General features: G+C 38.6%; 1 protein-coding gene across 2 annotated transcripts in view; it reads left to right on the forward strand.

Annotated features, from left to right (window-relative positions):
- Positions 1-251: 251 nt before the first annotated feature.
- CENPP (centromere protein P) overlaps positions 252-26,214 on the forward strand; it is a 231,190-nt gene continuing 205,227 nt past the window's right edge. The window contains exons 1-3 of one of the 2 annotated variants that reach the window (XM_022564610.3): positions 252-658; positions 18,176-18,357; positions 20,879-20,967. In XM_022564610.3, coding sequence (XP_022420318.1) covers positions 552-658; positions 18,176-18,357; positions 20,879-20,967 — 378 coding nt within the window. In that variant the 5' untranslated portion in view covers positions 252-551. The remainder of the gene's footprint in view (positions 659-18,175; positions 18,358-20,878; positions 20,968-26,214) is intronic. The other variant, XM_022564611.2, reaches the window with a different exon arrangement.

Consider the following 26,214-nt stretch of genomic DNA (forward strand, 5'->3'; position numbering starts at 1 on the left):
TAAGGTTCCACTACCACGCTCAGTTCCCCAGTGCTTTTTATTTCGTTTCCAGGCTTCTAGGCGACCGCGATGCCTCCGTCCCCTGCCTCAAAGTTCGCGAAAGACCCCAAACTAAAATTCCCTAATTCATACTGAAGAGGGTTATCACCTTGTGTTCTCCTGGATATGGTCGGCGGAAGTGAGGGAGGGGAAGAAAAATAAAGAGACTCCCCCCTGAAGTGCTCCCGGAACCTCCTCTTCTGTGACGTATTCGTCCTGGTTGCTCCAAGGCGCCACCAGGTCGGGGTGGGTAGGTATGCCCTCGGGCTTTGGGTTCGAGGGAGTCAACTCTCTTGAAGCGTAGGGACTGCTGGGGGACAGCTGTGGAAAAGTAAGCAGGGATGGCAATGAGCCTGGGATGCTTGCGAGCGCTGGTTATAAGCTCGGGAATCGCGCGTCATTCCCCTGCCTCCCCCGCCGAGTTCTGGGATGGTTCACGCCAGCAGCGCGCGAGGCTTGAAGAGCAGGACGTGGCGCGCTTCTGTTAGGCAGCTTCCTGTCAGCGCGGCGCTATGGATTCCCAGCTGGTTGAGGCTCGCGCTTTGGAAGCCGAGATCACCGCTTTGAGGCGGGCGTGCGTGGAGCCGCCGGCGCCCGGGGAAGACACCTCCCGAGTTCGGTACGTGGCCTTCCTCAGGTCCAGTGGGGAGGGTGAAGATCTCTACTCCAGGCGCCCCGGACCTCCCCACAGACTTTTCCCGAGCACCAGACGTGGGCGGGAACTCGTTATCTGTCTCTTCCAACAGGGCTGAGAGTGATGAGTACACGCGTGGATCCCGTTGTAATCGTATTACCATATATTAACGGATTTAATCACACTCATGGGGAAGGTGTTTTCATTTAAGGTGTTTCATTTCATTTCAAGGTGTTCTCTTCTCGTGCTCGTAACTATCAAGGTGAAAGTCTTGCTTATCTCCTTAGCAGTCTTGCCTTTAGTGGGCAGCAGTATCTAGTTGGAATTTAAAAAGTCTGGTTTCATGGTATTTGTTTTTATGAGTCACCTAACTGTGGCAAGTGATACTGATTTTTCGCTTACGGTAGTGATACGAAATTTCCTTTGAGAAATAATTTAGGTAAAAGAATAAGTTGATATAAAGAAGAGTAGGCAATGTAGTCTATAGGAGAATTTGGCAGAAGCTGCGAGGGTGATTGTCATATACTGCAGGAGGGGAAGCATCCCTGTAAAGGAAGTGCGGTGTCATATACTGCAGGAGGGGAAGCATCCCTGTAAAGGAAGTGAGGGAACTCCCTGTTCAAAGGCGAACAGAGCCATATGCATTAATAGAAATAACTGAAGAGTGCCGTCTACTATAGAGGGATGGCATCATGACGTCTTTGTTACTACCAATAGCCATGGTCTGTTGATTACTTACTAAGTGCTAGACTGAGAGATGCAAACATCTTTATGTGCATCATCTCTTTTTAATACCTACGACAATCCTCTGAGTTAGGTGCTGTTGTTAACACTGTTTTAGAGTTAGGAAACTGAGGCTCAGAGAAATTAAGTTGCTTGCCTGAAGTCTCAGAGAAGGTTAAGTGTTAGAGCTGGATTGGAACCCAAAAATCAAACTTCAAAGCCCAGGCACTTTGCTTACTGGAAAAGGAGAGAAGGGATCCATGACAGTTAATTATGTACCTATTGTCTCAAGCTTGCAAGCTGCTTGAAAAGCAGAAACTGTCTTCATTTTTTAGTCAATTCTAATTTGACATAGATGCAGAGAGAATAAGATTTTCCTGAACTAACTGGACAAGAGTTGGTTGAAATTGGGAAGGAGGAGTTGTAAAGAAAATGTTTGCATGCATGTTGGAAGGGATCATGAAGGTAGAGGATGCTGTAACTAGTAAAAGGGAGAGGGAAGTAGGTGAACAGGGAACAAATATGTTCCTCTGCAAGTGAGGGTGTAAATGTATCAGAATGCTTGCTACTCCAGGCCTGCTCCACAGATTGGAAGCTTTAGCATCACTTGGGTTGAACAGAAATACAGATTTCAGCCCAATCCTGACCTACTGAGTCGGAATCTGCTTTTTAACTAGACCGTTGATGATTTTATGCACTTCAGAAAGTTTGAGTAAGCACCATGATGAAAGATGATTTCCTTACTGGCCACAGGATGTCATTTTTAGCTCAGGATAGTATGTAGAGTATCCATGTAATTTGAGTCTCCTCAGTGATAAAGTTGAGAAAGTCGAAAGAGTCCAAGGTGTTTGGATTTAATATAGTTTTTTTAAAACTTTGTAACATTTTTTTACATCTTTATTGGAGTATAATTGCTTTACAATGGTGTGTTAGTTTCTGCTTTATAACAAAGTGAATCAATTATACATATACATATGTTCCCATATCTCTTCCCTCTTGAGTCTCCCTCCCTCCCACCCTCCCTATCCCACCCTCTAGGTGGTCACAAAGCACTGAGCTGATCTCCCTGTGCTATGCGGCTGCTTTCCACTAGCTATCTATTTTATGTTTGGTAGTGTATATATGTCCATGACACTCTCTCACTTTGTCACAGCTTACCCTTCCCCTCCCCATATCCTCAAGTCCATTGTCTAGTAGGTCTGTGTCTTTATTCCTGTCTTACCCCTAGGTTCTTCACGACATTTTTTTTTCTTAGATTCCATATATATGTGTTAGCATATGGTATTTGTCTTTCTCTTTCTGACTTACTTCACTCTGTATGAAAGACTCTAGGTCCATCCACCTCACTACAAATAACTCAATTTCGTTTCTTTTTATGGCTGAGTAATATTCCATTGTATATATGTGCCACATCTTCTTTATCCATTCATCCGATGATGGGCACTCAGGTTGTTTCCATGTCCTGGCTATTGTAAATAGAGCTGCAGTGAACATTTTGGTACATGACTCTTTTTGAATTATGGTCTTCTCAGGGTTTATGCCCAGTAGTGGGATTGCTGGGTCATATGGTAGTTCTATTTGTAGTTTTTTAAGGAACCTCCATACTGTTCTCCATAGTGGCTGTTCCAATTCACATTCCCACCAGCAGTGCAAGAGTGTTCCCTTTTCTCCACACTCTCTCCAGCATTTATTGTTTGTAGATTTTTTTGATTATGGCCATTCTGACTGGTGTGAGATGATATCTCATTGTAGCTTTGATTTGCATTTCTCTAATAATTAATGACGTTGAGCATTCTTTCATGTGTTTGTTGCCAATCTGTATATCTTCTTTGGAGAAATGTCTATTTAGCTCTTCTGCCCATTTTTGGATTGGGTTGTTTGTTTTTTTGTTATTGAGCTGCATGAGCTGCTTGTAAATTTTGGAGATGAATCCTTTGTCAGTTGCTTCATTTGCAAATATTTTCTCCCATTCTGAGGGTTGTCTTTTGGTCTTGTTTATGGTTTCCTTTGCTGTGCAAAAGTTTTAACTTTGATTAGGTCCCATTTGTTTATTTTTGTTTTTATTTCCATTTCTCTAGGATGTGGGTCACAAAGGATCTTGCTGTGATTTATGTCATAGAGTGTTCTGCCTATGCTTTCCTCTAAGAGTTTGATAGTGTCTGGCCTTACATTTAGGTCTTTAATCCATTTTGAGCTTATTTTTGTGTATGGTGTTAGGGAGTGTTGTAATCTCATACTTTTACATGTACATCTCCAGTTTTCCCAGCACCACTTATTGAACAGATTGTCCTTTCTCCACTGTACATTCCTGTCCCCTTTATCAAAGATAAGGTGACCATATGTGCATGGGTTTATCTCTGGGCTTTCTATCCTGTTCCATTGATCTAGCTTTCTGTTTTTGTGCCAGTACCATACTGTCTTGATTACTGTAGCTTTGTAGTATAGTCTGAAGTCAGGGAGCCTGATTCCTACAGCTGCGTTTTTCATTCTCAAGATTGCATTGGCTATTCGGGGTCTTTTGTGTTTCCATACAAATTGTGAAATTTTTTGTTCTAGTTGTGTGAAAAATGCCAGTGGTAGTTTGATAGGGATTGCATTGAATCTGTAGATTGCTGTGGGTAGTAGAGTCTTTTCACAATGTTGATTCTTCCAATCCAAGAACATGGTATATCTCTCCATCTATTTGTATCATCTTTAATATTTTTCATCAGTGTCTTATAATTTTGTGCATACAGGTCTTTTGTCTCCTTAGGTAGGTTTATTCCTAGATATTTTACTCTTTTTGTTGCAGTGGTAAATGGGAGTGTTTTCTTGATTTCCCTTTCAGATTTTTCATCATTAGTATATAGGAATGCCAGAGATTTCTGTGCATTAATTTTGTATGCTGCTACTTTACCAAATTCATTGATTAGCTCTAGTAGTTTTCTGGTAGCATCTTTAGGATTCTCTATGTATAGTATCATCTCATCTGCAAACAGTGACAGCTTTACTTCTTCTTTTCCTATTCGGATTCCTTTTATTTCCTTTTCTTCTCTGATTGCTGTGGCTAAAACTTCCAAAACTATGTTGAATAAGAGTGATGAGAGTGGGCAACCTTGTCTTGTTCCTGATCTTAGTAGAAATACTTTCAGTTTTTCACCATTGAGGATGATGTTGGCTGTGGGTTTGTCATATATGGCCTTTATTATGTTGAGGTAAGTTCCCTCTATGCCTAATTTCTGGAGGGTTTTTATCATAAATGGGTGTTGAATTTTGTCGAAAGCTTTCTCTGCATATATTGAGATGACCATATGGTTTTTCTCTTTCAGTTTGTTAATATGGTGTATCACACTGATTGATTTGCGTATATTGAAGAATCCTTGCATTCCTGGAATAAACCCCACTTGATCATGGTGTATGATCCTTTTAATGTGCTGTTGGATTCTGTTTGCTAGTATTCTGTTGAGGATTTTTGCATCTATGTTCATCAGTGATATTGGCCTGTAGTTTTCTTTCTTTGTGACATCCTTGTCTGGTTTTGGTATCAGGGTGATGGTGGCCTCATAGAATGAGTTTGCGAGTGTTCCTCCCTCTGCTATATTTTGGAAGAGTTTGAGAAGGATAGGTGTCAGCTCTTCCCTAAATGTTTGATAGAATTTGCCTGTGAAGCCATCTGGTCCTGGGCTTTTGTTTGTTGGAAGATTTTTAATCACAGTTTCAATTTCAGTGCTTCGTCTGTTCATATTTTCTATTTCTTCCTGATTCAGTCTTGGCAGGTTGTGCATTTCTAAAATTTGTCCATTTCTTCCAGGTTGTCCATTTTATTGGCATAGAGTTGCTTGTAGTAATCTCTCATGATCTTTTGTATTTCTGTAGTGTCAGTTGTTACTTCTCCTTTTTCATTTCTAGTTCTATTGATTTGAGTCTTCTCCCTTTTGTTCTTGATGAGTCTGGCTAATGGTTTATCAATTTTGTTTATTTTCTCAAGGAACCAGCTTTTAGTTTTATTGATCTTTGCTATTGTTTCTTTCATTTGTTTTTTATTTATTTCTGATCTGATCTTTATAATTTCTTTCCTTCTGCTAACTTTGGGGTTTTTTTGTTCTTCTTTCTCTAATTGCGTTAGGTGTAAGTTCAGGTTGTTTATTTGAGATTTTTCTTGTTTATTGAGGTAGGATTGTATTTCTGTAAACTTCCATCTTAGGATGGCTTTTGCTGCATCCCATAAGTTTTGGATCGTTGTGTTTTCATTGTCATTGTTCTAGGTATTTTTTGATTTCCTCTTTTATTTCTTCAGTGATCTCTTGGTTACTTAGTAGTGTATTGTTTAGCCTCCATGTGTTTGTATTTTTTACAGTTTTTTTCCTGTAATTGATGTCTAGTTTCATAGCGTTGTGGTCGGAAAAGATACTTGTTATGATTTCAGTTTTCTTTAATTTACCAAGGCTTGATTTGTGACCCAAGATATGGTCTATCCTGGAGAATGTTCCATGAGCACTTGAGAAGAAATTGTATTCTGTTGTTTTTGAATGGAATGTCCTATAAATATCAATGAAGTCCCTCTTGTTTAATGTGTCATTTAAAGCTTGTGTTTCCTTATTTATTTTCACTTTGGGTGACCTGTCTGTTGGTGAAAGTGGGGTGTTTAAGTCCTCTACTCTTATTGTGTTACTGTCAATTTCCCTGGTAGTTCTATTTTTCACTTTCTGAGGACCCTCCATACTGTTTTCAGTAGTGGCTGCACAAATTTAAATTGCCACCAACAGTGCACAAGTATTCTTATTTCTCCACATCCTCACCAACACCTGTTATTTCTTGCATTTTTGATAATAACCATTCTAAGAAGTGTGAGGTTATGTCTTCTTATTGTTTTGATTTGTATTTCCCTGATGATTAGTGATGCTGAGCACCTTTTCATGTACCTCATGGCCTTCTGTATGTCTTCTTTGGAAAAATGTCTGTTGAAATCCTTTGCTCATTTTAGATTGTATGTGGATTTTTGCTATTCAGTTGTATGAGTTCCTTATACATTTTGGATATTGACTCCCTAGGGGATAAATAAGTTGCACATATTTTCTTACATTCCATAGGTTTCCTTTTCACTTTGTTGATGATTTCCTTTGCTGTCTAGAGGCTTTTTAATTTGATGTACTTCTACTTGTTGTTTATTTTTGCTTTTCTGGCCTAACTTTTTGGTGGCAAATCCAAAAAATTATTGACAGGACCAATGTCAAGGAGCTCACTGCTTATGTTTTCTTCTAGAATTTTTATAGTTTCAGGTCTTTAATCCATTTTAAGTTAACTTTTGTGTATGGTGTAAGATAGTGGTTCCTTCTTCCTTTTTCTTCTGGCTGTCCAGTTTTCCCAACCCATTTATTGAAGAAACTGTCCTTTCCCCATTGTGTATTCTTGGCTTCTTTGTCATAAATTAATTGACCATATATGAATGGGTTTATTTCTGGGCTTTTTTTTTCTCTTCTGTTGATCTATGTGTCTGTTTTTTGTCAATACTATATTGCTTTCGTTACTATAGCTTTGTAATCTAGTTTGAAATCAAGACTTATGATGCCTCCAGGATTGTTCTTTCTCAAGAATTCTTTAGCTATTCCAGGTCTTTTGTGGTTCCATACAAACAGTAGGATTTTTTCCTATTTCTGTGAAAAATGCTATTGGAATTTTGTTAGAAATTGTATTGAATCTGGTGATTGCATTGGTAGTATGGACATTTAAACAATATTCTTCTTATCCATGAGTATGGAATATCTTTTCAAATATTAGTATTTTGTCAGTTTCTTTTTTCAGTGTCTTATAATTTTCAGTGTATAGGTCTTTTACCTCCTTTGTTAAATTTATTCCTAGGTATTTAATTCTTTTTGATGCAGTTATATATGGGATTGGTTTCTTATTTTCTTTTTCTGATAGTTTGTCATTAGTGTATAGAAACACAACAGATTTTTGTATTGGTTTTGTATCCTGCAACTTTACTAGTTTGTTTCCTAGTTTTAACAGTTTTATGGTAGAGTCTTTGGGGTTTTCTCTAAATAATATCATGTCATCTGCAAATACTTACAGTGTTACTTCTTCCTTTCTGATTTGAGTGCCTTTTATTTCTTTTTCTTGTCTAACTGTTCTGGCTAGGACTCCATTACTATGTTGAATAAGTGTGGTGAAAGTGAGCATCCTTTGTCTTGTTCCTGAACTCAGAGGAAAAACTTTCTGCTTTTCACTGTTCGGTATGATGTTAGCTGTGGACTTGTCATGTGGCCTTTATTATTTTGAGGTAAATTTCCTCTATACCCACTTTGTTAAGAATTTTGATCATAAATGGATGTTGAATTTTGTCAGACATTTTTCTGCATCTATTGAGATGATCACATGGGTTTTATCCTTCATTCTGTTAATGGGGTGTATCAGACTGATTTGCAGATTTGAACCATTCTTGCATTCCTGGACTAAATCCCAGTTGTTCCTGGTGTGTGTTGCTTAACATATTGCTGAATTAGCTTTGTTAATGGTTTGTTGAGGACTTATGTTTATGTTCATCAGGGATATTGGCCTTATAATTTTCTTTTCTTGTAGTGTTCATGTCTGAGTTTGGTATCAGGGTAAAGGCCTCATAAAATGATTTTGTAAGTTTTCCCTCTCCTGTTTTTTGGAAGAGTTTGAGAAGGATTGGTTTGCTTCTTCTTTAAATATTTGGTAGAATTCACTAGTGAAGCCATCTGGTCCTGGACTTTTATTTGTAGGTAGGATTTTAAACACTAATTCAATTTCCTTATTATTAATTGTCTGCTCAGTTTTTCTGTTTCTTCATGATTCAGTCTTATTCTATGTTTCTAGAAGTTTTTCTGTTTTATCTGGATTGTCCAGTTTGTTGGCATATAATTTTTCATACTTTGTTACGACGTGAGTGGTTTCGTTTGTGTTTCTGTGGTGTCAGTTGTAATGTCTCTTCTTTCATTTTGATTTTATTTGTGTCTTCTCTCTCTCTCTCTCTGATTATTCTAGCTAAAGTTTTGTCTATTTTGTTTACTTTTTGACTAACCAGCTCTTGGGTTCCTTGATCTTTTCTATCACCTTTTTAGGCTGTATTTCATTCTTTTCCTTCTCTGATCTTTGATATTTCCCTCTACTAACTTTGGGCTTCATTTGTTTTTTATTTGAGATGGTTTGTTACTGCTTTTTATTGCTATGAACTTCCCTCTGAGAATGACTTTTGCTACAGCCCACAGTTTGGTGTGTTTTATTTCTGTTTTCATTTGTCTCATGGTACTTTTTTACTTCTCTTTTGACTCATTCAGTCATTCAGTAGGATGTTGTTTAATCTCCATATATTTGTGAATTTTCTAGTTTTCTTGTAATTTATTTCTAGTATAATATCATTGTGGTTGGAAAAGATGCTTGATATAATTTCAGTCTTCTTAAATTTATTAAGACTCGTTTTGTGGCTTGACATATGGCTTATCCTGGAGAATGTTCCTTGTGTGCTTGGGCAGAATGTGTAGTCTTTCTTTTGAGTGGAATATTCTGTATATGTCTGTTAAGTTCTTAAGGTCTAAATGTGTCATTTAAGACCAATGTTTCTTTATTGATTTTCTCTCTGGATGATCTACATGTTGATGTAAGTGGTGTGCTAAAATCCCCTACTATTGTATTGCTGTCTATTTCTCTCTTTAAGGTCTGTTAATATTGTTTTATATATTTAGGTGCTCCTATATTGGGTGCATAAATATTTACCACTGTGTCCTCTTGTTGGATTAACTCCTTTATCATTATATAATGACCACCTTTGTCTCTTATTACAACTTTGTCTTAAAGCCTTTTTTTTTCTGATATAAATATGCTACTTTAGCTTTCTTTTAGTTTCCATTTGGATGGAATATCTTTTTCCGTCCCTTCACTTTAAGTGTGTATGTCCTTACATCTGAAGTGAGTATCTTGTAAGCAGCATGATGGGTCTTTTGTTGGTTTTTAAATCTAGTCAGCCACTCTGTGCTTTTTGATTGAAGAATTTAGTCCATTTGTATTTAAAGTAATTTATGATAGGTGTGTGCTTATTGCCATTTTATTTTCTGGAAGTTTTGTAATTCCATTGCTCCTTTCTTCACCTCTAGCTCTCTCCTTTTGTGATTTGGTGATTTTCTATAGTGATATGCTTAGATTCCTTTTTATCTTTTTTGTGTCTACTGTAGCTTTTTGCTCTGTGGGTACCATGAGGGTTACATAAAACATGTTTATAACTGTCTGTTTTAAGTTGACAATAACTTAAGTTCTAACACATTCTAAATCTCTGCATTTTTACTCCCTCCCCCAATGTTTTATGTTTTTGATGTCACAATTTAGGTCTTCTTATATTGTGTATACCATAACAAATTGTTGTATTTATCATTATTTTTACTACTTTTGTTTTTCAGCCTTCATATTAGCTTTTAGGTGATTAACCTACCACCATTGCACCATTAGATTATTCTGAATTCTTCTATATATTCACCTTTACCAGTGAGAACTATACGTTCTTGTTTCCTGCTTCTACTTATTGACCTTTTGTGTCAGAGAGGTTCTTTTAACATTTCTTGTAAGGCCTATCTGGTGGTGATGAACTCCTTTCGCTTTTGGTTGTCTGGAAAACTATCTCTGCTTTAATTCTGAAGGACCACTCTGCCAGTAGGGTATTATTGGTTGGCAGTTTTTGTCTGTCAGCCTTTGGATATATCATGCCACTTCCTTCTGGCCTGAAGAGTTTCTGCTGAAAACTCTGATAGTCTTTTGGGGTTCCCTGGTACATAACAAGTTGTTTTTCCCTTGCTGCTTTTAAGAATGTCTCCTTGTCTTTAACTTTTGATATTTTAATTCTAATGTGTCTGATGTGGGTCTCTTTAGGTTCCTCTTATTTGGTACTCTCTGTGCTCCCTATATCTGATGTCTGTTTCTTTTCCCAGGTTAGGAAAGTTTCCTGCAATTATTTCTTCAAATAAGTTTTCTGCCCCTTTCTCTCCTCTCCTTCAAGGACCCCTATAATTTGAAAGCTTGTCCATTTGTTGTTGCCCCATAAGTCTTTTAAGCTATTTTAGCTTTTTTTCTTTTTCATTCTTTTTCCTTTTTGCTCTTCTGATTGGATAACTTACATTGCCATAATTTCAAGTTCACCGATCCTTTTTACTGCTTCATCTAGTCTGATGTTGAACCCCTCTATTGAATTTTTCAGTTCAGTTATTGTAGTCTTCAGGTCTATGACCCCTACTTAGTATTTTCTTATAGTTTCTCTCTCTTTGTTGAAATTCTCATTTTGTTTATCCATTGTTCTCCTGAGCTCTGTGAGCATCTTTATGATCATTATTTTGAACTGCTTATAAGGTAAATCACTTACCTCCATTTGATTAAGGTATTTTCTTGAGGCTTTATCTTGTCCTTTCATTTGGAACATATTCCTGTGTTTCTTCATTTTCTTGACTCTCTGTGTTGGTTTCTATGTATTAGATAAAAGAGCCCTCTCTTGCAGTCTTGGAAGAGTGACCTCGTGTAGTAGATGAACTTTATTGTTCAGCTCTGTCTTGGTTTTCTCTCAAACCTTGGTGTTGTCCAAGCAGCCTATTTATTCTTAGCTGCTCCCAGTAGCTGAGGGTACCTCAAGACTTGTCAGTGTCGCAAAGGGGAGGTTCTCAGTCAGCAGGTAGATTCAGGCTGATTGGCAAGAAGAAGCTCAGAGAGGAGCTTTTTTTTTTGGCGGTACGCGGGCCTCTCACTGTTGTGGCCTCTCCCGTTGCGGAGCACAGGCTCCGGACGTGAATGCTCAGCGGCCATGGCTTACGGGCCCAGCCGCTCCGCGGTATAAAGGATCTTCCTGGACCGGGGCACGAACCCATGTCCCCTGCATCGGCAGGCGGACTCTCAACCACTGCGCCACCAGGGAAGCCCCCAGGGAGGAGCTTTTAAAGTACACAAATATACTTCGAGGGAAGACTGCTCCCTGTGCCCTGAGCCCTGGTACTAGCCAGGTAAGAAGTGTTTCTCTGTTACTTTTCTTTCGAAATCGTGAACATAAGCCCTGCTGGACACCAGAGCCAGGCTATAAAGGGATGTGTCCTCTGGACAGCATTCACAACAGTTGGGGTGCACAAGCCCCTGTCTTGGAGACACTGATGACTTGGGGCCTGGTCAGATGGAAAGCATGAAGGGTAGCATCCTCTGGCCTCCTCAGTCTCTGCAGAGGATTGTAATTGGGCCCTGAATGTGTGTTTAATGATAAGCCTGCCACTCAGGCTCCAGTTCTGAAGACAAGCTTATTTGTCTCTTTCACAGTAAGATTAGGCTGCATTTTAGTCTGCTATATCTCCACTGTGCCCTGGGGCCATTAGTCATTTAAGAACTATTTCTCCTTTTGTTACAGTGATTCAGGACCCACAATAAGTTCTGCTGTAAGTTCTGTTGACTGCCAGAGCCCAGTGAATAAGAGGTGTCCAACTGGGCAGCAGCCACAAAAATCAGGGTTCCAGAGAGTGCACAAACTCCTTTCCAGGAGATACTGGTGATATGGAGTAAGACAGAGAGAGAGTACAAAGATGATGCTCTGGCCTCTTTCTTTGGAGGTATTTAAGTAGGCTCTTGTATGATGTTAAATTAGAAGTCTTCAGGCCAAAGCTTTAAGGTAAGGAAGTAGGCCTCTTAAACAGAAACACTGGTTGCTTTTTTGTTGGCTGCCTCTGTGCTGGGTTCCGGGGTAGGTGAGTCTGCATGCATGAGCCCTTTAAGAACTGTTTCTCGGTTCCCTATAGTGGGGGTCCCCAACCCCTGGGCCAAGGACCACTACTGGTCTGTGGCCTGTTAGGAACCGGGCTGCACAGCAGGAGGTGAGTGGCGGCAGAGTGAGTGAAGCTTCATCTGTATTTACAGCTGCTCCCCACAGGTCACATTACCGCCTGAGCTCTGCCTCCTATGAGCATTATGGTAAGTTGTATAATTATTTCATTACATATTACAATGTAATAATAATAGAAATAAAGTGCACAATAAATGTAATGTGCTTGAATCCTCCCGAAACCATCCCTGCCCTCCGCCCTGGTCTGTGAAAAAATTGTCTTCCATGAAACTGGTCCCTGGTGCCAAAAAGGTTGGAGACTGCTGCCCTTTAGCCTTGTGAATCTCATGGATCCAAGGCTTGTTGGCTTTCAAAGCTAGATATTTTAGGGGCTTATTTTAGGGCCTCTCACGTGCTGGTCTTAAAATTTGGGGTGCCAGCTGTGCTGTTCACACCTTTCACTCCTCAGGGAGCAGGTCGGGGTTGTTAGTCCCTCTTGATTGTGGGTTGCCGTGCAACAGGTGGCTTTTATGTGGATTGTGTCTCAGCCTCTACTATCCATTTCAACATAGGCTTTTTCTCATTTCCTGATGTGTAGGAGCTGCTCAGCTAGTTTTTGGGTTTCTTTCAGAGAAAATTGTTTCATATGTACGTGTAGATTTGGTGTGACTATGGGAGGAGGGTGAATTCATCATCCTCTTATGTAGCCACTTTGAACGTAGAACTATTTCTCCCTTCAACTGTCTCAGTTTTTGCTTTGAAATATAGTCAGCTCTGTATCTGCAGGTTTCATATCCACAGGTTCTGCATCCATGGATTTTGGTATTTGTGGTGAGTCAAGGAACCAATACCCTACAGATACTGAAGGAAAACTGTATTTTGATATCTGTCATTAGGTTTGTAAATGTTTATAATTTTTATGTCTTGCTGTATTGAACCTTTCATTAATATATATATTTTTTTCTTTGTCTCTTATAATCTCTTTTGACTTAAGCTCTATTTTGTTTGTTATTAGTATCCCCAGTCCTGCTCTCTTTCGGTTCCTTTTTGCATGGAGTATCTTTTTCCATCCTTTCACTTTTAGCCTTTGTATCTAAAGTAATTCTCTTATAGACAGCATATGGTTAAAGCCTGTGGTTTTATCAGTTCTTCCAAACTCAGTCTTTTGTTTGGAGGATTTAACCCCTTTACATTTAAATAAGTACTTATAAGGAGAGATTTATTTCTGTCATTTTGCTCTTTGTTTTTTTTGTGTGTGTTCCCTTAAGCTCTTTTGTCCCTCATTTCCTGCATTTCTGTCTTTTGAGAAGTGCTTAAATTTCTTTCTCATTTGCTTTGATATATATTCTTTAGCTATTTTCTTTGTGGTTATCAGAGGGATTATAAATAAAATGCTAAAGTTACAACACTCTTAATTTGAATTTATACACACCTCATTTCAATAACATACAAAAATTCTGCCTGCTTACAGCTCCATCCCCGCTGTTTTTGTTTTTTTATGTCACAGAATTACATCTTAATACTTTTGTACCCCTGAACATAAACTAATAATTCTTTTAAATGCATTCCTCTCTTAAATTTTGTAGAAAACATGGAGTTACAGATGAAAGTTATACTCATAGTACCTTTAGACTAATAATTTTTTAAAATGTTAAATCATGTAGGAAAAGAAGTTCAGTTATAAGCCATTGTTACCATACTAGTAGATTTTATATGCCCATATACTAATTTTATTGAGATCTTTATTTCTCCACATGGCTTCATGTTACTGTCTAGTGTACTTTTATTTTACTTTACAGGACTGCCTTGAGCATTTCTTGGAGGTCGTGTCTAGTGGTAACAAACTTCCTCAGCTTTTGTTTATTTGAAAATGTGTTGATTTCTTCCTCACTTTTTTTTTTTTAAATATTTATTTATTTGGCTGCACCGGGTCTTAGTTGCGGAACACAGGATCTTTAGTTGCAGCATGTGAACTCTTATTTGCAGCATGTGGGATCTAGTTCCCTGACCAGGAATCAAACCCAGGCCCCCTGCATTGGGAGCTTGGAGTCTTAGCTGTTGGACCACCAGGGAAGTCCCACTTCCTCACTTTTGAAAGAAAATTTTGCCAGAAGGATTGTTGGTTGATGGTTTTCTTCGTTTAGCACTTTGAATGTATTGGCCCGCTGTTTTCTGGCCTCCAAAACTTCTGATGAGAAATTTGCTGTTATATTATTGAGGATCCATTATATGTGATGATTTGCTTTTCTCTTGCTGCTTTCAAAATCTCTCTTTACCCTTGGTTTTTGAAAATTTGATTATGTCTCTTTTTGACCCTCTTTGAGTTCATCTTATTTAGAATTAGTTGAGCTTTTTGAATGTTAGCCTTCATGTCTCTCATCAAGTTTGGGACACTTTTTACCATTATTTCTTTTTTTTTTTTTTTTTTAAATTTTTGGCTGCATTGAGTCTTCGTTGCTGCATGCAGGCTTTCTCTAGTTGTGGCAAGCGGGAGCTACTCTTTGTTGCAGTGCGTGGGCTTCTTATTGCAGTGGCTTCTCTTGTTGCGGAGCACGGGCTCTAGGTGCACAGGCTTCAGTAGTTGTGCCATGCGGGCTCAGTATTTGTGGCTCTCAGGCTGTAGAGTGCAGGCTCAGTAGTTGTGGCACATGGGCTTAGTTGCTCCACAGCATGTAGGATCCTCCCGGACCAGGGCTTGAACCTGTGTCCCCTGCATTGCCAGGTGGATTCTTAACCACTGCACCCCCCCAGAGAAGCCCTTTACCATTATTTCTTCAAATAGTCTTTCTTCGCCTTTTCCTCTTGCTTTTCCTACTGGTACTCCCACAATGCATATGCTGGTCCTTGTGGTTGTGTCCCACTCGTCCCTTAGGCTCTGTTTGCTTTTCTTCAGTGTTTTTTCCTTCTGTTCCTCAGTCTCCGTTTCCAGTGTCTTATCTTCAAGTTCACTGATTCATTATTCTGTCTGCTCAAATCTGCCTTTGAATTCCTCTGGTGAATTTTTCATTTTAGTTATTGTACTTTTCAGGTCCAGAATTTCTTTTTGGTTTTCTGTCTTTATACTGATATTTCCATTTTGTTCACAAATCGTCTTCTTAACTTTCTCCACATCTTCCTTTATTTCTTTGAGCATCTTTAAGACTTCTGTTTTAAAGTCTTTGTCTGATATATCTGCCATTAAGTCTTTTTCAGGGACAGATACTTTTGAATATTTTTTTTCTTTGAATGGGCCATGCTTTTCTGTTTTTTGTATGCCTTGTGATATTTTGTTGAACACTGGACATTTTAATTTAATAATGTGGTAACTCTGGAAATCAGATTCTCTCCCCTCTTCCCCAGTGTTTGCACTTTTTTGTTATTGTTTTAGGTTGTTTTGTTGTTGTTGTTGTTGTTGTAGGCTGTCTGTGTGCTGAGGATCAGCCTGAAGTGTAAACTTAATGTCTAATTATGTCTTTTCTGAGCTTTTACTTGGGTATGTGCAATCATTTTCTAATTTTCCCCACATATTTAGTTTGATTTTTCATGTCCTAGTCTTTAATGTCTGACTCCTGAAAAAGAAAAGACAAAAATGATGGTGGGAAACAAAAAGCAACAACTCTTTAAATATTCTTAACGCTACCTCAGCCAGAGGGTAGGGGCTTGCAGCAGTGACTACCCTCCTCTTTGTCTGCTTCTCTGTGATCAGCAGCCGCAATCAGCATCTGGAGCACAGATACTCAATACTTGGGGGACAGAGTCTTTTTTGCCCACTCTTGCTCCCCTAAGCTGTGTGCAGGTGGCTCCAAGAACATGTGCACAGCTGCTTGCCATGTTGTTGGAGGGGGCGTGGGTAGCTACTACTGTGCTAAGAGCTGAAATTGCCCACGATTTACTGTAACGTACGTTTAAGCCTTCTCCATGAAGTTGCAAGCCTTCAGCAGTCTCCAGAGTTCCAAAAAAGTTATATCAGACAGATTCCACCACTGCAATTGCTTCCTAGTTGGGGAGATAGGTTCCTGGTGCTTCCTACTCTGCCATCTTCATAGAATCCTAGATCATTGAGTTTTAAACTCAAGTCTTGTGTAGATTTGCTTTTAAAGAAAAAAATCTTCTTGTGAACATCTAATTTTGGGCAAAAAAAAATATGCTACTAAGACAAATTTGCAAATAATAAATAAAACTACAAAACCATAAAACCCATATCCCCAATTCATTCAGAATAGCATCATTAATTGTAATGGACCAGTGATGTTTTGCTCAAAGTAAATTACTGCTATGAATGAGAATATGCAGGTTATCTTTTTATTTTGTGGTAATATATACATAACATAAAACTTACCATTTTAACCCTTTTAAAGTATATAGTTTAGTTCACATTGTTGTGCAACCATCACACCATTATCTATCTCTAAAATGATTTCATTGTCCCACAGAGAAACTTTGTACCCAGTAAACAATAACTCCCCATTTTTCCATTTCTCAGCCACAAGTTCTTTCTTGAGTTCTGCATATCTGTCCTTTAATGTGATTACTTAGTTCTCTTATCAGTTTGCTCTGTTGGAAATACCTTGAAATTTTCATCCGTAGTTTGCTGTGTCATTGTTTAGTATTCACTTGGAAGGAACTCATTTATATAAAGATTAACTCTGTTCTTTTGTTCATTAGCTTTATCTATTTAATTTTCAAAAAGCAAATACAAAAGAGCATGTTGTAGTCTCTCAGATGACATAGAATATACTTATAGTGATATTTTAAATTAGCATTAAAACAAAGTTTAAAAAATTTCTACAGGCTTTATACAAGTTTTGAAATATGAGTGTGAAGATACAGTTAGGTTATTCTTTATAGACATGGTATATGGTCATAAGAACATAGGCTAATGTAGTGGAATTAGAAAAGGAGGGATAGCTATGTGGGGGAGCAGAAAAGATGACCTCAGATCCAGATGTGAGAGGAGTAATAGAGCAAGGGTGACCCTCAAGAAATGGAACCTGCTATAGCAGGGGACAGATTTTATCATTAACAAGAGTAGGGAAATTTGAAGGAAAAACTAATTTGAAGAAGAAAACATTTGATGCTTTATCAAGTTAAATCTACCTTGCAGGAAGAAGAGATGATTAAAGGTGTGTTTTAGGAGTTACTGGCATAAAAGAGCTGAGATTAATCATCAGATATTCTTCTGGAATGAGAGAATGCATATTCAGAAGAGCAGAGGCAAGAGTGTTAGGGTTTTCTTCTAACACGGGAGACAAAAAGCAGGGACAGTGGAAGACCCAAGATGTAAAATGAGAATCAGGATAATCATGCCCCAGAAGGAAAGGAAAGCATGTTTAAGATAGTGGAAGTCAGCAGGGTAGAATGTAGCTGATAGCATGATGGCAATAAAGGATTACAAAAAATAAAATATTTAATGCGATTATTTGCTGAAATTTTACTTTTTTCAAGGAAAACAGAGCTATGTTTTCAGTGCAGAATATCTGATTACAGTGTTGTTTAGAGATTATGCTATTCGTTATTTGTTTGGAATTTTTACCTCTATACTCTTCAGTTTCGCAAGAATCTCTTTCTGAGTATAAAATGCTTTGTGATACTTCACTTGTTTTAGAAGTTGAAGCTGGATGATTTATTTTGTCTTTGGTTCATCATATCTTTTAAAATAGTTTGAGGCGTCTTGGGATATCAGACATTTAGGTTGGAACACTTTAAATATTCCAGCCTAAACAGACATTTTAATTTTACAAAGTACTCCTGTTATAATTTATTTTATAGCTGTTTCTAATATGTAGGAAAATGGTATTATAACTTGGTTAGGTTTGTTTTATATTGAGATTAATGATTGCAGTGTTAGTAGCCACATTGGTTTTAAGAAAAGTCTTACTGGCTTTAAGAAAAATCTTACTAGTTTTAATGGGAAGAGAGTAAGAAGGATAAAATGGGAATGGTTTGAAGAAATTTATAGATACTAGTTGAAACACTTATTAGTGGTTTCTTAATTGAAGTAATTATTTGTGGTATTTGCTTTTTAGAAAATCATTTCGAGAAATATACCAAGCAGATTCTGAAGGATGGGAATTGTCAAAAGATCTGAGAAGTCATCTTGGACATTTAGAATCAGAACTTCAGTTTCTAAGTACGCTTACTGGCATCAGTATAAGACATTACTCCAAGAAGACAGAGGACCTAACGAGCACTGAGATGACAGAAAAGAGTAAGCATTAGTTTCTTTCTTTCTTTTTTTTTTGGCTGCACTGTGTGGCATCTTAGTTTCCTGACCAGGGATTGAACCTGGGCCCACGGCAGTGTAAATGCTGAGTCTTAACCATTACGCATCCAGGGAATTTCCAGAGTAAGCATTCATTTTAATCTAGAAGTGGTACTGAAGTTTACCTTATTATACATAGGAAATTGGTTGCCTTATCGCTGAATTAAAATTCTGCGAGATAATGATTTGAATGTGTGGTTGTGGTAAACTTGTTTTGTCAAGTGTCTATTCAATATCACAGTGTGTGTAATACTCTTAAAAGCTGCCTGAGGTAGATATTAAAGAAGACACAGTCTGTCATTATGTAACTTAATAGTCAAGTAACAGCCATTAGCGACTTTAAGAACAGTAGCAGCATTAATTTGTAAATCTTAGCTGTTGTTCACTACTGACATGAGAGCTGTGTCATCTGTGGTGCTCTGCTACTAATGAGCATGGCCTTGTGGCCAAGATAAATATTTCAAGAACTGGACCATTTGGCAGAGGAGGGTTTCTGGTCCCAATGACTTAACGTTTTATTACCAAGGATCTGTGATGCACTAACAAGTAAGGGGAAGCTAATTCAGCTGTGCGATTGGATGTTGGGAACTTGGTTTAGAAGAAGGAATCACTTTAGGAAATGCTTCCTGATTTTTCCACCAAAATAACCCTCATGACCAGGGAGAGGAAGAGTGACCCTCAGAAGGTGGTGGGCAGCTTACCTCAGTGAAACTTTGAATTACATGTAGAAATGAAATTTAGACACTTCAGGTACTTGAAAGGAATAGATGGAATACAGAGAATATGGAGAGTGAGATTTTACTGTACAAAAGTCTCACTCTTTCTTTTTGAGCCCCAGGTTTACCCCATCTGTAGAGGTACTTGGTGGTGCCCATTCAGAATGCCTTTGAATGGGCTTGATTCTGAGCTTTCCCCATTGCTGGCTTAGGTTTTAATTTTCCTGGATCTGCCAGGTTAGTTCCACTTTTTTATGTAATATCTAGCTTACCCATCTGCTTTTCAGCTTCTAAAATTAGGTTACTCTCATCTTTTTCTCTTTATCCTTGTAAAATTGTGCCCTTCTGGGGGAAGGGGCAATATAGGGGTAGATTAAGAGGTACAGACTATTAGATATAAAACAAGCTACGAGGATATATTATACAACATGGGGAATATAGCCAATATTTTATAATAACTGGAAATGGACTATAACCTTTAAAAATTGTGAATCACTATATTGTCCATGTGTAATGTATGTATATTGTACAGCAACTATACTTCAGTTTTTTAAAAAAGAGAATTGTGGGGACTTCCCTAGTGGCGCATTGGTTAAGAATCTGCTTGCCAGTGCATGGAACATGGGTTCGAGCCCTGGTCCCGGAAGATCCCACATGCCGCGGAGCAGCTAAGTCCATGTGCCACAACTACTGAGCCTGTGCTCTAGAGCCCACAAGCCACAACTGCTGAGCCTGCGTGCCACAACTACTGAAGCCCACTCGTCTAGAGCCCGCATGCCTCAACTACTGAGCCCATGTGCTGCAACTACTGAAGCCCGCGCGTTCTAGCACTCACATGCCACAACTACTGAGCCTGCATGCCTAGAGCCCATGAACCGCAACAAGAGAAGCCACCACAATGAGAAGCCCTCGCACTGCAACGAAGAGTAGCCCCCACTCACCACAACTGGAGAAAGCCCATGCGCAGCAACAAAGACCCAACGCAGCCAAAAATAAATAAAATTAGAAGAAAAAAAGAAGCTCTACCAATTTCTTTTTTAAAAAACTAAATAAAAATTAAAAAAAGAGAATTGTGCTCATTTAAAAATACCTTCATTAGCAAAAGTAGATGGTAATAAAGTCAGAATAATGGTTATCTCTTGAGGGGGACATAGTGTATAGCCTGGAAAGGGCATGAGGGAACGTTATGGGGTACTTTAAACTTTCTGTATCTTGATCTTAGTGGTGGTTACATGGGAAACGCTTGTAAACATATACATATATATATGTATATATATACGTACATATATATATATTATGATGTATACTTAAGAATAGGGCATTTTATGCATTTGAGTGTATTCATGTTATACCTAAAAAAATACTTTTGCTGTCATTTTAGTAAAGTTTTGAGAGTTAACTGAGGTAAATACATGGATTTAATTTATTGTCTAACTAGGTCTAGATAATGTTGAAAAAATGAAAAATACCTAACAGTTATCATGATTCAAGTTTGTCTAGGGTCATACTAGCATGTTTCTGTTTCTTACCTTAATCTTTGGTATAATCGATAACTAGAAAGTACAAGTTGTCTTTAATCTTATTTTGCAAAGGCGATCAATTTGGTGCACATTCTTCCAGGTATTTTCAATGCAAATACACTCTCACACATATACCCACGTATATTATAAGTATCCACACAAAATTAAATAATAGATATTTAAAGGAAATTGTTATTTTCAAACAAAAATATTTATTTTTATGATTTACAGGTATAAAGAAAGTTCTGCAGAGACACAGATTATCAGGAAATTGCCACATGATTACGTTTCAACTTGAATTTCAGCTTCTGGAAATCCAGGTAAATTAAGAATACATGTGGTAGATAACACAGATTCTGCTGCTATGAAATAAAAACTCCCACACCCCAGTCTTCAGCAGTGGCTGAGTTGAGGAGACGTTCTTGAGCTAGGGCCCCCTCGTGGCACATTTGTGCAAAGTGGTACCATTAAAAATAAATTTTAAGTATGAATACCCCAGCAACTGTGTGCAGTAGGATTGTTGCTGAGAGCATAGTGCTTTATTGGAGGGCAGTTAGTAAGATGTTCCTGGGCTTCCAGTGCAAGCCCCGAGGTCATGGGAACAGTCTTGGATGCCCTCAGTCATCAGCTGATATCTCAGTCATCAATTATCTGTTAGTTATCTATTGCTGCTTAACATTTTCTCCCAAATTTAACAGCTTAAACCAACAAAACACATTTATTATCTCACCATTTTCTGTGGGTCAGGTATTTGGGAGCAGCACAGTTGGTGTTCATGCTCAGGGCCTCTCCTATAGTTGTGGCCATGTGGGATCACTACAGTCTGAAGACTGCTCAGGGCTGGAGGGTTAGACTTCAAGGTGGTTCACGGTTATGCCAGCAAGTTATACAGGATTGCTGAGACACAACATAGGAGGAAGATACTCTTGGTAGGATTTTCACATAAAATCAGAAAGCAGACAGAATATTAACGTGCAGCCCCTGGCCAGGATAGGGCAGAACAAGACTCAGACATCTTCAAAGTCTGGCTCCAAGAAGAATGGGATCCAGGCATAATTTTGAGAAATGATCAATCCTGGGCACGTGCTTTGATAGCAGAAGGCAATTTCAACCCGTTGGTTTTATGAGTTTGGGCCTACAGGGAGTATGTGTAGAGGAGAGGAACAGGGAAGGGCAGACACGCTGCCTTGGCCTCAGTTCGTCAGATAACTAAAGTGGATGTAGACCAGTTGTCACAACCAAGTCATATGGATCTGCTGCTTGCTTGCATTCACAGTCATGTGCCTGGGTTCCTCATGCTTATCCTCAGCCACAGAAACAGCCTCAAGTTGTCCCTTTTTGTATGCAACAGGAGTTGATGTCACGTATCAGAAACTGTCCCCAACTAGTCAAGAGTAACTGGGTCCAGGTATCTGGGCTAGAGGTTTTGCTTCTTGAGAGCTCTTTGCAGTCTATGTCCGTGGTTGTCACCACAGACCCTGGCAGGCTGAGAACTGACAGGGATATCTAGGCCTCTCATCTGATGGCAGAGTTTCCAGCTTGCTCCCTCCTCAGAGTATCCCCGTTTAGTCTGTCAAAGTGACCAAGAACATCCACAGTGTGGCATTGCCAAAGCCGGTTGAGTAGGATGTCATGGACCTGGGTGATGAGTGTCCCTAGGGAAGGTAAACTGATCCCAGGTTGGCACCAGGCCTCAGAGCCATGCAGAGTCACCAAGATGATATTGTAGTTCTGTATGACCTCAAACATCATCTGCTGAAGACTAAAACAGAATATGGACCCAAATGGGTTGATCTCGTTTAGGATGAAAAACCCATGCCAGAACTCCAGACTTCTCCTTTGTGTGGCCCAGAAATTCCTGGATGTTGTCTCATTGCATAAGGATGCATAGTTGGACAACTGCCTTTTCTTTCTTTATGGCTAATGTAATCCTAAGCTCAGAGTGGTGAGATACCAAATGCTTACCTGCATTCTGGCCTCCATTAATGGCCAGGCCTATAATCTGTGTCGGGTTGGCAGAGTCAGAGGTCTGAGGTCTAGTTCCATGTCTGAGAACATCTGCACTATCAGTGTATACATTGTCCAGGAAACTGCTCAGGGTCATCCTAGTAGCCTTGGGGTCCTACAGGCTTTTTCTGCTGTTGGCATTCACCTTTTTTATAGTCACTTCCTGACTTATCTGGAGAGAAGTTAGACTGCTAGCAAAATTAGGCTTATCCTTGGGAGGATATCCACAAGTCCAACAGAAAAAAGAAAGACCATCCTCTGAAGTTGAGGTGAACGAGCTGCTCAGTGGAGCTATACATTCCAGGATAGGTTGTGGCCAGATTGATTAGTGTGCTCATTAGTGGGGCTTTGGCCTGAGAGATAAAATAGACTGGAATATTTTAATTTCATTTTGTTGAAGTTCCGTACTGTGGTCACCTTAAGCCTCTGAAGAAAAGCATCAAGTGATAATTTGATCACATCATGAGTTAGATCAAGGATGAGGTTTCAGTTTGGGGGCATTTTTTATAATGCAACGTGCTTCTTAAGAATGGCTATTACCTGACCAGAGGCATTCCCAGCATGAACTGGCACTGGGCCCCTGCAGGTCCCGCAGTAGCTTAGCTTGATGGTCCTGGGTGGCCACCATGAAGCCACATAGACAGGACCAGAGCCATGTGGGCCCTACCATACAGGACCCGCTACCCCTGCTGTAGTGGCTATGCTCCCTACCTCCTACCAGGCAGTAGTGGCACCAGCCCAGACCTCACCTTTTAAGCTAATATTCTGATCCTCATACCACCAAAGCATGATTGAAAATTTTGTAACCATTTAGTATTGGCCTAAAGTTACACTGTTAGCTCACATGTTGAATGAATTAGAATTAGTTGAGCTGCACATAACAGAAAACTTAAAAATAAGGAAGGTTCAAAGTACTAGTTTATTTCTCTATTGCTTAAACGAAATTGCAGGATATGTTTTCAAGGGCTAGTATGGTGGTTTCATGATCATCAGGCTCTGCCATCACCCGTGTGACTTCCAAATCATAGTGCAGTTATCACTTTAGCATTTCAGACATCGGGAAAGGGCTGGGCAAACCAGGGCTCACCTTTTCCATTGAAGGACACTTCTCAGAAGTTGTAACACCCATCATTTTCACCTACATTCTAATGGCCAATAAATTAGTGCAAGGGAGGCTGGAAATTTAGCCTTCATTATGCATGGCCATGTAGCCAGTGAAAAAATCGGAGCAAGAAAGAAGTACAAATATTGGGGACTACCAGCAGTTTCTGCCCCACATGCTTTAGGGGATGCAGGAAAAAAATATATAAGGAGAGGAACAATTTATATTCTTTGAAAGACATAGAACACAGTAATTGCTGAATCTCTAAAGGGACATAAGTTGTCATTATATACATTTCAAAGTATGTAGGTGCTTTTCAACTGCTTGGTTTTACCTAATTTGCTACAAAAAGAGCATGCTGTCCCAGGCTATGTTAAGAACACTCCCTTTCTCTCTGCACCTTTCCAGTTTTATGATTTTTATTATTTATTGGTAAACCCTCAGATGTTCTAGACCTACTTGGGTAAGTATATTTTTAGAACTATATCTCTAATGGAATTGCCAGGTTAAAGGAGATTTACACGTAAATTCTGATTGATAGTACCAAACTGCCTTCTAAAATAATTTTACCGTTTTACGTGTTGAGCAGATTTTTATAGTTGAGACTGATAGAAAAAAAACAGTCATAAATAAATAGCAACCTTCTGTGTTCTAAAACACTTTTTAAAACAAAATTTCCACTAGAGGGTGACATTTAACTATCAGAAAATTAAAAAGTAACCTAAACAATAAAATTATCTTACTTGTAGAATATTGTTATAATAAAATCATGGTAGTACAATGTTAGAAACCAAAGTGACCTAAAATCATATTAATAGAATGCTGGGACCAAAAGTGACCTTATAGATTATCTAGGTCAACCCTCTTATAGGGAAATACACCCAGAATGTTTGAATGATTACCCATGTTGGCACAGCTATTATTGTCAGATGCAGTTGGAGCATACAACTCTTTTCCCCAGATTTACTCTCTGGTGTTGTTAGTGCTAATGTACTGTTTGTGAGGAGTTGCAAGAACATTAGAATTAACATGTGTCAGCATTCACAGTCCATGCAGCATAATAAGTCAAATGGGTGGCAGTTTCTGGGGGAAGTGACAGTTAAGTATGTTTTCATAACTGCTCTCCCTGAAATGCAATGAAATGAAAAAAAAGATTCAAAAATAGGGAAAATTTTAAATTAAAAAGAATATTTGGTCCTGGCACAACTTCAACTACTGGGAGCTATAAAAAATAAAATTGGCAGCTTGGATAATCATAAAGGTTTGAGAGACAACCAAGAACTAGGGCAGGGTTGAACAGTAAGGTTCATCTACACAAGACCAGCCCTTCAAGACTGGAGAGGTGACTGTTTCATGTAATGCAGAGAAACCAACATAGATAATCAAGTAAAACGAAGAAACAGAGGAATATGTGTGAAACAAGAAAGAACAAGATTAAACCTCAGGAAAAATCCTTAACGAAACAGAGATAAGTAATTTACCTGATAAAGAGTTCAAAGTAATGGTCATAAAGATGCTAGCCAAACTCAGGAGAAGAATGGATGAACACACGGAGAACTTCAACAAAATATGGAAAATATAAGAAAGTTCCAAACAGAAGTCCCCAAGCTAAAGAGTACAATAACTGAACTGAAAAATACATTGGAGATTTTAGTAGCAGACAGCATGAGACAGAAGAAAAGATCAGTGAACTCAAAGACAGGGCACAGGAACTCACCAAATCAAAGCAGCAAAAATGAAAAAGAATGAAAAAAAAGTGAAGATAGCTTAAGGGATTTATGGGACAACATGAAGTGTGCTAACATTCACATTACAAGGAGTTCCAGAAAGAGAAGAGAAAGGGTCTGAAAACATATTTGAAGAAGTAATGGTGGAAAACTTCCCTAAACTGTGAAAACAGTTCTCCAGATCCAGGAACCCCAGAGAGTTCCAAATAAGAGGAACCGCAAAAACCCCACACCGGCACATTAAAATTAAAATACCAAAATTTGAAAACAAGGAGAGACTCTTAAAAGCAGCAAGAGAAAAACAATTGTTATGTACAAGGGAACACCCTAAAGACCTTAAGCAGATTTTTCAGGGGAAACTTTGCAGGTCAGATGAGAGTGGCATAAGTATTCAAAGGGCTGAAAGAAAAAAATTTCCAACCAAGAATTATCAACCTGGCAAAGTTATCATTCAGAATCGAAGAAGAGGTAAAAGAATTTTGCAGATAAGCAAAAGCTAAAGGAGTTCATCACCACTAAATCAGCCTTAAAAGAAATGTTAAAGGGATTTCTTTAAGCTGAAAAGAAATGGCACTAATTAGTAACAGGAAAACATGAAAGTATAAATCTCACTGGTAAATGTAAATATGTAGTATAGGTAGTGAATTCATCACTTATAAAGCTAATACATAGGTTAAAAGACAAAAATAGTAAAAACAACTAACTACAATAATTATTTAAGGGATATACAT

Source organism: Delphinapterus leucas, chromosome 6 (genome assembly GCF_059928025.1).
Source record: "Delphinapterus leucas isolate spDelLeu-1000000601 "Yukka" chromosome 6, BTC_Dleu_Yukka2, whole genome shotgun sequence".
NCBI classification, from domain to species: Eukaryota; Metazoa; Chordata; class Mammalia; order Artiodactyla; family Monodontidae; genus Delphinapterus; species Delphinapterus leucas.